The following is an 11,549-nucleotide window of genomic DNA, read 5'->3' on the forward strand; positions in this document are numbered from 1 at the left end:
CATGTGTTTTGTCCCTTTAAGTATTCATGGAGTTGCTTATCTTTCTCATCACAGTCACAATACTTTTTAATACATGTTTTTGCATATGTCAGGCTACAGCAAATTGAGATCCACACAAGCCTAATCTGTCAATTGTTTATACTTTAACCACAGGTTATTACACTGAGATCTCCAGTGTGAACTAAGGAACTAAATTTTTAAGGGATACTGAACTAAAAAATTTAATCTACGGATTTCAATTCAACTGTGTCTGGGAGATTTCTAGGAACGCTTAGTTCATAGTGAATTTGGAACGTTCCATATCTGTGGGAACGTTTTTTTGTTTGTTTGTTTTTTATGATCCCCACCATATACTGTATCCTTTATATTGTGTATGCTATAGCAGATACCATCCTGGAGAGTCAGTCTAGGAAGTACTTGTTTCTTTCTTTATTTATCTGTTGATTTGAAATTTTGTCTTTAATAATAATATTTTGAATTTTTAAAATATTACATGGTGAATTCTACATGACCTCTCAGTCTTTCATTTTAGTGACAGCTTGGTTTTTTAATATTAAATGGTGAATTCATCATGTCCAATTAATTCTGTTTGGTTCTCAGACACTAAATGTTGTTTTTATATGTGTGGTTCCTCGCTGGATCTCTTAAGTTAGAGAAAGAGCATTGCCTCTGAGCCGTTGTCTCCTAGGATGATGCTGTTTAGGCAATGCCACAGCTTTCTCCTTATACGTCCCAAGCCTCTATGGTGTCACATGCAGTACCCTGTGGTTTCCTTGTTATCTCCTGAAAGATTTTGCAGCTCAGGTATCCTCGGCGGTATCTGCGGCTTTATCTGTTTTTCCTTATCTACAGGGAAAATGCAAGAGGACATTTAAAATTCAGATAGTATGGTTTCTGCTCCATTTTCTGCTACGCAGGTGTTTCTCTTTCTCAAGTCTTGTGAGGCAGATTTGCAGGTAGTTTCTGAGAGTGAAATCTCAGATTTGGACAGTATAATTCCTCCATCTGATGCTGAAGTCATCTCCTTCAGATGTATGCTTGCACACCTCGTGTACTGTTAAAGGAGGTTTTAGCTATTTGGACGACATTGATATCCCTGTCGTTGTCAACCCTTGGAAGTTTTGTAAACATAATCATTGCTATGATGTTCCTTCCTTTGTGGAAATGTTTCGAGACGTTCTATGGCAATTTTTACAGGTGTAGGAGAAGCTAGGGATACTTTTCTCCCTGTCTCCCGTCCTTTAATGGATTTTCCTGTTGTTGACCCCATTAAAATGCACGGGGCCCTAAGTAGAAGGGAGATTTTCTACTATGGCTCAGAGAATTTCTATCCCTATGGAGGGTAGCTGATCCTTTACGGATCCATAAATAAGAAACTGGATTTTTGATTGTTTATTTAGAGCAACGTCTTATCTTATTAGACTTGCTGTACTAGCCGCCCGGCATTGTGGCTGAATTCTCGGTTAGCTGAGAAGCCTACCTGTAGTTTAGTGGTACAACCTAGGCTTTATAGTTCTGCATTTGCAGGTTCAATACTTTGTTTCCTCCAAATCCACACTTCAGGCATCTCCTTTTAAGTATGAGACCTTGTTTGGGCTTGGTCTAGCAGAATTATCCTCTGACTTTAAGGGTACACAAAGGGTTTTACTACCACATGTCAAGAGAGTAAGACTAAAGAAGTTTCTTTTTCCTCTTTCTGCAGGGTCAGTCATGACTTTTGAAGTCAGTGACATTTAGCAGCTTTGCTGTGGTGCTCTTTTCCTCCTCCTGCTGGCCAGGAGTGATATCCCCAACTGATCCCCAATCAGTGCTTACCTGATAAAGAAATTTATCAGGTAAGCATAAATTTTGTGTTTTGTTTCATTATATACCTGTTAATGACAAACTATGGTTGTGATCGTTTTGTAACTTTGATCTGAAAATTTTAATAAAACTAAAATAATAAAAAATACATTAAAAGTTTATAGCTCGCTAAATAGCTGTTTATATGATTGATATGTACAGTATTAAGAATAATTATTTTTTTTAAATGATTTTTTTCTCGTTTTATGTCAGGAAAAACACTCCAGTAGGCAATGGAATATTGCAGCACTACTTCGGTTTTGTGCCGCACTTACCTGTGCTTGTTCTTATTCATTTTGATACAATGGGAAAAGTGTTTGCATTCCCTTCAGATCAGTATCTCACTGAGGTTAACATCTTATATTGGTTGGAGATGATCAAAGCAGGGGAAGAACAGCCTGTCTGTAAGTATATAAGTTCCTGTTCTAACTCTATAACTTAAAGGGACAGTCTACCATAGAATTGTTATTGTTTTAAATGATAGATAATCCCTTTATTACCCATTCCCCAGTTTTGCATAACCAACACAGTTATATTAATATACTTTTTACCTCTGTGATTACCTTGTATCTATTAACCTTCTTCCAGCCCCCTGATCACATGACTGTGACTGTTTATTATCTATTGTCTTAAATTTAGCATTGTTTTCTTCTATAAGGTACGACGAGTCCACGGAATTCATCCTTTACTTGTGGGATATTATCCTCCTGCCAACAGGAAGTGGCAAAGAGCACCACAGCAGAGCTGTCTATATAGCTCCTCCCCTAGCTCCACCCCCCAGTCATTCTCTTTGCCTACTCTAAGTACTAGTAAGGGTAAAGTGAAAGAGGTGATACAATATTAGTTTTTAATTTCTTCAAGCAAGAGTTTTTTGTTTTAAATGGTACCGGTGTGTACTATTTACTCTCAGGCAGCAGCTAGATGAAGACTTCTGCCTCGAGGATGATGATCTTAGCATTTGTAACTAAGATCTAGTGCTGTTCCGTAAGAGGCTGAGGGGTACAAGAAACTTTAGTATGAGGAACGTTTTCATGCTATATAGCAGTGAGGTATGTCATTTTTTCTGGAGAGACTGTGTATTTCAGAAAGGCTGACGAGGGTAAGGGTAAGCAGTAATCCTAAGAGCTATAGATAGGCATTACTAAGCTTGCATAAGGTGCTAATTAAAAAATGGTTGACACTGAGTTTTGAATGTTTGTGGGCAAAAGTTTTTTGAACTGGGAGTGCTGTTAATGTTTTGTGGGCAATAACATTTTTTGGGCAACTTTATTGAGGGTACACTTGGCTTATCTTTTGGGTCTCAGAACCTACATGGCTAGTTTAAAACCGCTCTGGTGCGGTTCTTTGAGGCTGTAGAGACATTGAGTGAGATGGGCGGGGCCTATTTTTGCACCTCAAATGCACAGTTTGAGGGCCCTTGTGAATGTTTTGGGCCAAATCGAAGCTTTAACCCCATATTTACAATCCCTGAGGGGCCACAGCAGGGCTGTGGCAAGGTGCTGGGGGTGTTTTTTCCGGATTTAGGCCTTATTTCAATCCGGTTTGCACAATAAAAGGTTAAATGTTAAATTTTCTTGGGGAGCAAACTTAATTACACATATTGAGTCTGCTATAAAAATATTGAAAAATTTGGTGCATTTTAAAGCAGTTTTGCAGAACGTGTATGCTTTATTTCTCTTAAAGGCGCCGTACCGTTTTTGAAGATTCTTATTTTTTTCACTAAATAGTGTTTTCATGCTTGTTTGTAGTCATTACTAGCCTGTTCAACATGTCTGACATTGAGGAAAGTCATTGTTCAATATGTTTAGAAGCCATTGTGGAACCCCCACTTAGAATGTGTCCCTCATGCGCTGAAAAGTCAATAAATTGCAAAGAACATATTTTAGCTACTAAAAGTATGTCGCAGGATGATTCTCAGTCAGAAGGGAATCAGGTTATGCCATCTAATTCTCCCCAAGTGTCACAACCATTAACGCCCGCACAAGCGACGGCAAGTACTTCTAGTGCGTCTAATTCTTTCACCCTGCAAAATATGGCCGCAGTTATGAATACTATCCTCACAGAGATTGTATCTAAGCTGCCTGGGTTGCAGGGGAAGCGCAGTAGGTCTGGTGTGAGAACAAATGCTGAGCCCTCTGACGCTTTATTAGCCATATCCGATGTCCCCTCACAATGTTCTGAGTTGGGGGTGAGGGATTTGCTGTCTGAGGGAGAGATTTCTGATTCAGGAAAGATGTTCCCTCAGACAGACTCAGATATGATGGCTTTTAAATTTAAACCTCCGCTTGTTGCTCAGGGAGGTTTTAGCGACTCTGGATGATTGTGACCCTATTGTAGTTCCAGAGAAATTGTGTAAAATGGACAGATTTCTAGAGGTTCCTGCCTACACTGATGTTTTTCCGGTCCCTAAGAGGATTTCGGACATTGTTACTAAGGAGTGGGATAGACCAGGTATTCAGTTCGCTCCCCCTCCTACTTTTAAGAAAATGTTTCCCATATCAGACACCATGCGGGACTCGTGGCAGATGGTCCCTAAGGTGGAGGGAGCTATTTCTACCCTTGCTAAGAGTTCAACTATACCTATTGAGGACAGTTGTGCTTTCAAAGATCCTATGGATAAAAAATTAGAGGGTCTCCTAAAGTCTTCAGGTTGAGACCCCATTAGATGATATTCTGGATAGAATTAGGGCTCTCAAGCTAGCCTATTCTTTCATTACAGATGCCGCTTTTCAACTGGCTAAATTAGAGGCAAAGAATTCAGGTTTTGTCATTTTAGCGCATAGAGCGTTATGGCTTAAGTCCTGGTCTGCTGATGTGTCATCAAAATCTAAGCTTTTAGCCATCCCTTTCAAGGGTAAGACCCTATTTGGGCCTGAACTGAAAGAGATCATTTCAGACATCACTGGAGGGAAAGGCCATTCCCTTCCTCAGGATAAGACAAATAAGATGAGGACCAAACAAAATAATTTTCGTTCCTTTCGAAACTTCAAAGGTGGTCCCTCTACCTCTTCCCCTGCTGCAAAGCAAGAGGGGAATTTTGCTCAATTCAAGTCAGTCTGGAGGCCTAACCAGACTTGGAACAAAGGTAAACAGGCCAAGAAGCCCGCTGCTGCCACCAAGACAGCATGAAGGGGTAGCCCCCGATCCGGGACCGGATCTAGTAGGGGGCAAACTTTCTCTCTTTGCTCAGGATTGGGCAAGAGACGTTCAGGACTCCTGGGCTTTAGAAATCGTAACCTAGGGGTACCTTCTAGATTTCAAAGATTCTCCTCCAAGGGGTAGATTACATCTTTCTCAATTGTCTGTAAACCAGACAAAAAGAGAGGCGTTCTTACGCTGTGTAGACGACCTATATACCATGGGAGTGATCTTCCCAGTTCCGAAAACAGAACAGGGGCAGGGGTTCTACTCCAATCTGTTTGTGGTTCCCAAAAAGAGGGAACCTTCAGACCAATTTTAGATCTCAAGATCCTAAACAAATTCCTCAGAGTCCCATCCTTCAAGATGGAGACCATTCGGACTATTTTACCAATGATCCAGGAGGGTCAATATATGACCACTGTGGACTTAAAGGATGCGTATCTACACATCCCTATCCACAAAGATCATCACCAGTTCCTCAGGTTCGCCTTTCTGGACAAGCATTACCAGTTTGTGGCTCTTCCCTTCGGGTTGGCCACAGCTCTCAGAATTTTCACAAAGGTGCTAGGGTCCCTTCTGGCGGTTCTAAGGCCACGGGGCATAGCAGTGGCGCCTTATCTGGACGATATCTTAATTCAGGCGTTGACTTACCAACTAGCCAAATCTCACATGGATATCGTGTTGGCTTTTCTAAGATCTCACGGGTGAAAGGTAAACGTAAAAAAGAGTTCACTTATCCCTCTCACAAGAGTTCCATTCCTGGGAACTCTGATAGATTCGGTGGACATGAAAATTTTTCTGACAGAGGTCAGGAAATCAAAGATTTTAACCACCTGCCGAGCTCTTCATTCCATTCCTCACCCGTCAGTGGCTCAGTGTATGGAGGTAATCGGACTAATGGTAGCGGCAATGGACATAGTTCCGTTTGCTCGCTTGCATCTCAGACCACTGCAACTGTGCATGCTTAATCAGTGGAATGGGGATTATGCAGATTTATCTCCTCAGATAAATCTGGATCAAGAGACCAGAGACTCTCTTCTTTGGTGGTTGTCACAGGATCATCTGTCCCAGGGAATGTGTTTCCGCAGGCCAGCATGGGTCATAGTGACGACGGACGCCAGCCTATTGGGCTGGTGTGCAGTCTGTAATTCCCTGAAAGCACAGGGTTTGTGGACTCAGGAGGAGGCTCTCCTCCCGATAAATATTCTAGAGCTAAGAGCGATATTCAACGCGCTTCAGGTGTGGCCTCAGTTGGCTTCGGCCAGATTCATAAGATTACAGTCGGACAAAATAACGACTGTAGCATATATCAATCAGGGGGGAACAAAGAGTTCTCTAGCGATGATGGAGGTTACCAAAATAATTTGATGGGCAGAGACTCACTCTTGCCATCTATCAGCAATCTATATCCCAGGAGTGGAGAACTGGGAAGTGGATTTTCTAAGTCGTCAGACTTTTCATCCGGGGGAGTGGGAATTCCATCCGGAGGTGTTTGCACAATTGTTTCAGCAATGGGGCACACCAGAATTGGATCTGATGGCGTCTCGTCAGAACGCCAAACTTCCTTGTTATGGGTCCAGGTCAAGGGATCCTCTAGCAGTACTCTGGTCGTTCAACCTGGCTTATGTGTTTCCACCATTTCCTCTCCTTCCTCGTTTGATTGCCAGAATCAAACAGAAGAGAGCCTCTGTGATTTTGATAGCACCTGAGTGGCCACGCAGGACTTGGTATGCAGACCTGGTGGACATGTCATCTCTTCCACCATGGACTCTGCCACTGAGACAGGACCTTCTGGTTCAAGTTCCGTTCCAGCATCCAAATCCAGTTTCTCTGTGACTGACTGCTTGGAGATTGAACGCTTGATTTTATCCAAGCGGGGTTTCTCTGAGTCGGTCATAGATACCTTGATTCAGGCTCGAAAGCCTGTCACTAGGAAAATTTATAAGATATGGCGTAAATATCTTTATTGGTGCGAATCCAAAGGCTACTCATGGAGTAAGATCAGGATTCCTAGGATTTTGTCCTTTCTCCAAGAAGGATTGGAGAAGGGGCTATCAGCGAGTTCCTTAAAGGGACAGATATCTGCTTTATCAATTCTACTGCACAAACGTCTGGCAGATGTTCTAGACGTTCAGTCGTACTGTCAGGCTTTAGTTAGAATCAAGCCTGTGTTTAAACCTGTTGCTCCGCCATGGAGTTTGAATTTAGTTCTTAAAGTTCTTCAAGGGATTTCGTTTGAAACTATGCATTCCATAGATATTAAGCTTCTATCTTGGAAAGTTCTGTTTTTAGTTGCTATCTCTTCGGCTCAAAGAGTTTCTTAACTATCTGCATTGCAATGCGACTCGCCTTATCTTGTTTTCCATGCTGATAAGGTGGTTTTGCGTACCAAACCTGGATTCCTTCCTAAGGTTGTTACTAATAGGAATATCAATCAGGAAATTGTTGTTCCTTCTCTGTGTCCTAATCCTTCCTCTAAGAAGGAGCGTCTGTTGCACAACTTGGACGTGGTTCGTGCTTTGAAGTTTTACTTGCAAGCAACCAAAGATTTCCGTCAAATCTCTTCTTTGTTTGTTGTCTATTCTGGAAAACGTAGAGGTCAAAAAGCTATGACTACCTTTCTTTTTTTTGCTGAAAAGCATCATCCGTTTGGCATACGAGACTGCTGGACAGCAGCCTCCTGAAAGGATTACAGCTCACTCTACTAGAGCGGTGGCTTCCACATGGACTTTTAAAAATTATGCTTCTGTTGAACAGATTTGTAAGGCTGCGACTTGGTCTTCGCTTCATACCTTTTCCAAATTTTACAAATTTGATACTTTTGCTTCTTCGGAGGCTATTTGCGGGAGAAAAGTTCTTCAAGCCGTGGTGCCTTCTGTTTAACCATCTGTCTTGTCCCTCCCGTTCATCCGTGTCCTGTAGCTTTGGTATTGTATCCCACAAGTAAAGGATGAATTCCGTGGAATCGTCGTAGCTTATAGAAGAAAAGTAAATTTATGCTTACCTGATAAATTAATTTCTTCTATGGTACGACGAGTCCACGGCCCGCCCTGTCATTTTAAGACAGATTATATTTTTTTATTTTAAACTTCAGTCACCTCTGCATCTTTTAGTTTCTCCTTTTTCTTCCTGTACCTTCGGTCGAATGACTGGGGGGTGGAGCTAGGAGAGGAGCTATATAGACAGCTCTGCTGTGGTGCTCTTTGCCACTTCCTGTTGGCAGGAGGATAATATCCCACAAGTAAAGGATGAATTCCGTGGACTCGTCGTACCATAGAAGAAATTAATTTATCAGGTAAGCATAAATTTACTTTTGTGCTAAATCTTAAATAACCCCCTGTGCCTGAACACAGCGTTATCTTCATGGGCTATATAAATAGATCATCTACAAAACATTTATGCAAAGAAAAAATGAGTGTATAATGTCCCTTTAAGTAGGATTTAAGTGTTGTTTCTCATATATCCCAGGAATAGAGGAACCATATACATGAGATGCCTTTGTATAGGAGACTATGGGTTAAAAGAACCCCTTAAATGATGAGCAGGTTAGCTCTATTTGCAAGACTAGCCTTACTGGGGGAAGACCTATCCAACAGCAGCAAGAATCCAACTACAATGCAACTGCACATGTTATATCCTGTTTGGTAGAATGAGGGAAGATTATACTTCAGCTCTTGGCCATACCTTTGATGACTGAGCTCTCAGAGTGGGTGTAAAACTGCACTCTGAACAGATAAGAACAGTTATATAAGTGATAAGGTTAACTTCAATTTCTCAGATTAAAGGGATAGAAAAGTCAAAATTGAAATGTGCATACTTAGGCCTAGATTTGGAGTTTGGCGGTAAAAGGGCTGTTAACGCTCCGCGGGCTTTTTTCTGGCCGCACCATAAAATTAACTCTGGTATCGAGAGTTCAAACAAATGCTGCGTTAGGCTCCAAAAAAGGAGCGTAGAGCATTTTTACCGCAAATGCAACTCTCGATTCCAGCGGTGCTTACGGACGCGGCCAGCCTCAAAAACGTGCTCGTGCACGATTCCCCCATAGGAAACAATGGGACTGTTTGAGCTGAAAAAAAACCTAACACCTGCAAAAAAGCAGCGTTCAGCTCCTAACGCAGCCCCATTGTTTCCTATGGGGAAACACTTCCTACGTCTGCACCTAACACTCTAACATGTACCCCGAGTCTAAACACCCCTAGCCTTACACTTATTAACCCCTAATCTGCCGCCCCCGCTATCGCTGACACCTGCATATTTTTTTTAACCCCTAATCTGCCGCTCCGTAAACCGCCGCAACCTACGTTATCCCTATGTACCCCTAATCTGCTGCCCTAACATCGCCGACCCCTATATTATATTTATTAACCCATAATCTGCCCCCCTCAACGTCGCCGACACCTGCCTACACTTATTAACCCCTAATCTGCCGAGCGGACCTGAGCGCTACTATAATAAAGTTATTAACCCCTAATCTGCCTCACTAACCCTATCATAAATAGTATTAACCCCTAATCTGCCCTCCCTAACATCGCCGACACCTACCTTCAATTATTAACCCCTAATCTTCCGAGCGGAGCTCACCGCTATTCTAATAAATGTATTAACCCCTAACGCTAAGTCTAACCCTAACACTAACACCCCCATAACTTAAATATAATTTACATCTAACGAAATTAATTAACTCTTATTAAATAAATGATTCCTATTTAAAGCTAAATACTTACCTGTAAAATAAATCCTAATATAGCTACAATATAAATTATAATTACATTGTAGCTATTTTAGGATTAATATTTATTTTACAGGCAACTTTGTAATTATTTTAACTAGGTACAATAGCTATTAAATAGTTAAGAACTATTTAATAGCTACCTAGTTAAAATAATAACAAATTTACCTGTAAAATAAATCCTAACCTAAGATATAATTAAACCTAACACTACCCTATCAATAAAATAATTAAATCAACTACCTACAATTACCTACAATTAACCTAACACTACACTATCAATAAATTAATTAAACACAATTGCTACAAATAAATACAATTAAATAAACTAGCTAAAGTACAAAAAATAAAAAAGAACTAAGTTACAAAAAATAAAAAAATATTTACAAACATAAGAAAAATATTACAACAATTTTAAACTAATTACACCTACTCTAAGCCCCCTAATAAAATAACAAAGCCCCCCAAAATAAAAAATTCCCTACCCTATTCTAAATTAAAAAAGTTACAACCTCTTTTACCTTACCAGCCCTGAACAGGGCCCTTTGCGGGGCATGCCCCAAGAATTTCAGTTCTTTTGCCTGTAAAAGAATAAATACCATACCCCCCCCCAACATTACAACCCACCACCCACATACCCCTAATCTAACCCAAACCCCCCTTAAATAAACCTAACACTAAGCCCCTGAAGATCTTCCTACCTTGTCTTCACCATACCAGGTTCACCGATCCGTCCTGGCTCCAACATCTTCATCCAACCCAAGCGGGGGTTGGCGATCCATCATCCGGTGCTGAAGAGGTCCAGAAGAGGCTCCAAAGTCTTCCTCCTATCCGGCAAGAAGAGGACATCCGGACCGGCAAACATCTTCTCCAAGCGGCATCTTCGATCTTCTTCCATCCGGTGCAGAGCGGGTCCATCTTGAAGCAGGCGACGCGGATCCATCCTCTTCTTCCGTTGTCTCCCGACTAATGACGGTTCCTTTAAGGGACGTCATCCAAGATGGCGTCCCTCGAATTCCGATTGGCTGATAGGATTCTATCAGCCAATCGGAATTAAGGTAGGAATTTTCTGATTGGCTGATGGAATCAGCCAATCAGAATCAAGTTCAATCCGATTGGCTGATCCAATCAGCCAATCAGATTGAGCTCGCATTCTATTGGCTGTTCCGATCAGCCAATCGGAATTCGAGGGACGCCATCTTGGATGACGTCCCTTAAAGGAACCGTCATTCGTCGGGAGACAACGGAAGAAGAGGATGGATCCGCGTCGCCTGCTTCAAGATGGACCCGCTCCGCACCGGATGGAAGAAGATCGAAGATGCCGCTTGGAGAAGATGTTTGCCGGTCCGGATGTCCTCTTCTTGCCGGATAGGAGGAAGACTTTGGAGCCTCTTCTGGACCTCTTCAGCACCGGATGATGGATCGCCAACCCCCGCTTGGGTTGGATGAAGATGTTGGAGCCAGGACGGATCGGTGAACCTGGTATGGTGAAGACAAGGTAGGAAGATCTTCAGGGGCTTAGTGTTAGGTTTATTTAAGGGGGGTTTGGGTTAGATTAGGGGTATGTGGGTGGTGGGTTGTAATGTTGGGGGGGGGGTATTGTATTTATTCTTTTACAGGCAAAAGAGCTGAAATTCTTGGGGCATGCCCCGCAAAGGGCCCTGTTCAGGGCTGGTAAGGTAAAAGAGCTTGTAACTTTTTTAATTTAGAATAGGGTAGGGAATTTTTTATTTTGGGGGGCTTTGTTATTTTATTAGGGGGCTTAGAGTAGGTGTAATTAGTTTAAAATTGTTGTAATATTTTTCTTATGTTTGTAAATATTTTTTTATTTTTTGTA

The 11,549-nt window shown here is 41.7% G+C and overlaps 1 protein-coding gene across 2 annotated transcripts in view; it reads left to right on the plus strand.

Annotated features, from left to right (window-relative positions):
• Nucleotides 1-11,549, plus strand: part of TXNDC16 (thioredoxin domain containing 16) — a 381,032-nt gene that overhangs the window by 367,082 nt on the left and 2,401 nt on the right. For both annotated transcript variants that reach the window (XM_053697616.1, XM_053697617.1), the window contains one exon: nt 2,056-2,246. In XM_053697616.1, the coding sequence (XP_053553591.1) occupies nt 2,056-2,246 (191 nt within the window). The remainder of the gene's footprint in view (nt 1-2,055; nt 2,247-11,549) is intronic.

Source organism: Bombina bombina, chromosome 1, assembly GCF_027579735.1.
Source record: "Bombina bombina isolate aBomBom1 chromosome 1, aBomBom1.pri, whole genome shotgun sequence".
NCBI lineage: Eukaryota > Metazoa > Chordata > Amphibia > Anura > Bombinatoridae > Bombina > Bombina bombina.